This window comes from Trypanosoma rangeli (genome assembly GCF_003719475.1).
Source record: "Trypanosoma rangeli strain AM80 chromosome Unknown Tra_15.4_contig_00676, whole genome shotgun sequence".
NCBI lineage: Eukaryota > Euglenozoa > Kinetoplastea > Trypanosomatida > Trypanosomatidae > Trypanosoma > Trypanosoma rangeli.
In genome coordinates this window covers 3,077-5,192 of record NW_021706364.1, presented here as the reverse complement: position 1 = coordinate 5,192, position 2,116 = coordinate 3,077, and the positions used below count along the sequence as shown (strand labels likewise).

The following is a 2,116-nucleotide window of genomic DNA, read 5'->3' as shown; positions in this document are numbered from 1 at the left end:
AAAAAAGTTCCGAGAGGCGAGGTTGTCTTGGTCTTCATTTCTTCCGCGGCGGTGCTCCGCTGCGGGGTTCTGGTGCCTAAACAAACCGCAAGCACCGCGCCGAGGCGCGACCGCATCGCTGACGCGCCGGGAAGGGAGAGGCAAAAAATAAGGGAAGCAAATGGATTCTAGTTTTTTTTGTTTTTTCTGTAAACATTGCGGTCGCTATTGGCCAGCGTTGCGAGGGCCGTCCGCAAGAACCGGAGAGGCTTGTTCGTTTTGGACGGAGCAATGTGGCGGGCTGAAATGACACCAAACATCCGCATGCAAAGAACGGAGGCAAGCACATCCTTGCAGTACTTTTAGCAGGGCCTCCCGGGCCCGATTGGGGGGTTCATCCGTTTAGGGCATCGGCTGCCCGAGGAGGCTGCAGGGGTAAGGCCCAACCGCGGCCAGCTGCGGCCTCGGCCTCAATTTTGGCTATTTTCTATGCAGCAAACTTTTCCTAACGAATGCCTCACGCACCAGCCCTCGTGTGTGGGGAGAACGCTCCGGGAGAACCCGACGAGTGCGCGGCAGCAAGCGAGAAGCAAGTGGCAGATGGGCGCGGTGTGCACGTCAGACGGGGACTCCGGCGGGGGTCTGGGCGGCTTGCGTCACGCAACAGAGGGGCAACACCACCAACAAGTCAAGAAGCGTTTGGAAATCCGCAAGCGGCGAGCGGGCCTACAAAAAAAAAACGGGCAGTCGTTGCATTTTGTCTGGGCGCAGAGCCGTGAGTCACTTCCCGGAGCCTTCGTGCTCGCAGAAAAGGAGTTCTTGCAGCACCGATGGGTGACTAGCGGGCGATGTAGGCGCCCTCTTCTTCCTCCCGGACCTCTTTCCGGCACACCCGCCCCACTGCAGCAGGGGAAGTCCACACGCCATGCCGGAACGCTGACCTGTAGCGGAGGTCGCGCTGTCCCCGCCTTCGCTTCCGCTACCCCGTTGTGTGGAATCCCGCAGCGCGATGAAGAAAATATAAAATCAAGAGAGTGGCCCCACCTCGCCTGCGAGGGCAACATGATCCAGACACCCCTCGGTGCCACTCCGCATGCGCCACCAGAGGGCTGACGGGAGCTGCCTTCGCCGCTGAGAGCGGCCCGCGGCTGTGAGAACTTGTGTGGGCGACCAGGTTGCAATTAGACTAAAAACTAAAAGGTGCCTGCAGCCATCCTCGGTGGCGAGGCGCTCTGCCCCGTGTGGGCGCGCTGGTTTCCCCGTATCTGTGCAGCGAACGCCCGCGGGGGTCGCACTTATGCGAGTGGTGCGGCATGGCGGCGCAGCGGGCCGACATGCCACGTCGGGAAGTGACGACAAACCGCCCGCTCAGAGTTCCAGGTCACGCGGTTCCAGCGAGGCGTGGGCCGTCGCGAAGACGTGGCGTTTGGCATGGTGCTGAGCATCCTCGGCGTAGCGTGGCGGGAAGAAACGCGCACTGCGGCAGCTCTAAGCGCCCCGGGGGGCAAAGCGGCGCCCAAGGGGAAGAGCGCGACGAGGCCAAAGACGCCCCGCGGCCTGCTAAGGGCAGCGTTTCTTGGCAGCGGAATTGCTGCCACCGCTTTTCCATCTAACAATGCTGGGGCGGGTTTCAGGTGGATAGCGGCGTGCAAACCCCCCGTGTCTCGGAGGGGGGAGGGGGTGTGTGCGTGGCATGGCGTTCGTGTTGCGAGAGCGCGCGGCGCCAAAGCATCTTCCGCGGCGGGGGAAGGTGGGCTTCCAAACGGACGGGCGCGCCCCCCGTAGACACACTTAGGCCACGAAACGCCTCGCTGCTCTCGAAATGGCTTGCTTCCGGGCCGCGGAGGCGCGCAGAGACCGGGCATGGGGCAATCACGTCGCCACCGCGGAGCAGCACGCTGGGGACATATCCCATCAGAAATGGGCGCGCGGTGTGCTTCGACGCCCCACTTGTGCGACCACTGAGGCGCGTGGCCTGCATTGGGTCATTTGCCAATTTGAAGCCCACGCCGGTTAAGGCCGCACCAAAGAGTTTTGCACCGGGCTTCGGCCCATGTTGCTCACTTTGCGAGTGTTGTTTGGCGTCGCGATTGCGCTGCCCTTGCGGCGGACAACGCCAAAGTACACTCGCAAAGTG

At 62.4% G+C, this 2,116-nt stretch overlaps 3 protein-coding genes across 3 annotated transcripts; 2 read left to right on the top strand and 1 right to left on the bottom strand.

The window, feature by feature from the left end:
* Nucleotides 1-579: 579 nt before the first annotated feature.
* Nucleotides 580-1,092, top strand: TraAM80_09772 (uncharacterized protein; the record flags this gene model as incomplete). Its single annotated transcript, XM_029386436.1, has 1 exon — nucleotides 580-1,092. The coding sequence occupies one exon, from the start codon at nucleotides 580-582 to the stop codon at nucleotides 1,090-1,092; it is 513 nt and encodes a 170-aa protein (XP_029233907.1).
* A 200-nt stretch (nucleotides 1,093-1,292) lies between these two features.
* On the top strand, nucleotides 1,293-1,592 carry TraAM80_09771 (uncharacterized protein; the record flags this gene model as incomplete). The annotated part of the gene is made up of 1 exon (XM_029386435.1): nucleotides 1,293-1,592. One exon carries the CDS (start codon nucleotides 1,293-1,295, stop codon nucleotides 1,590-1,592), a length of 300 nt encoding a protein of 99 aa, XP_029233906.1.
* A 17-nt stretch (nucleotides 1,593-1,609) lies between these two features.
* On the bottom strand, nucleotides 1,610-2,116 carry TraAM80_09770 (uncharacterized protein; the record flags this gene model as incomplete). Its single annotated transcript, XM_029386434.1, has 1 exon — nucleotides 1,610-2,116. A coding segment is annotated over one exon (507 nt), but the record flags the coding sequence as incomplete, so codon positions are not given.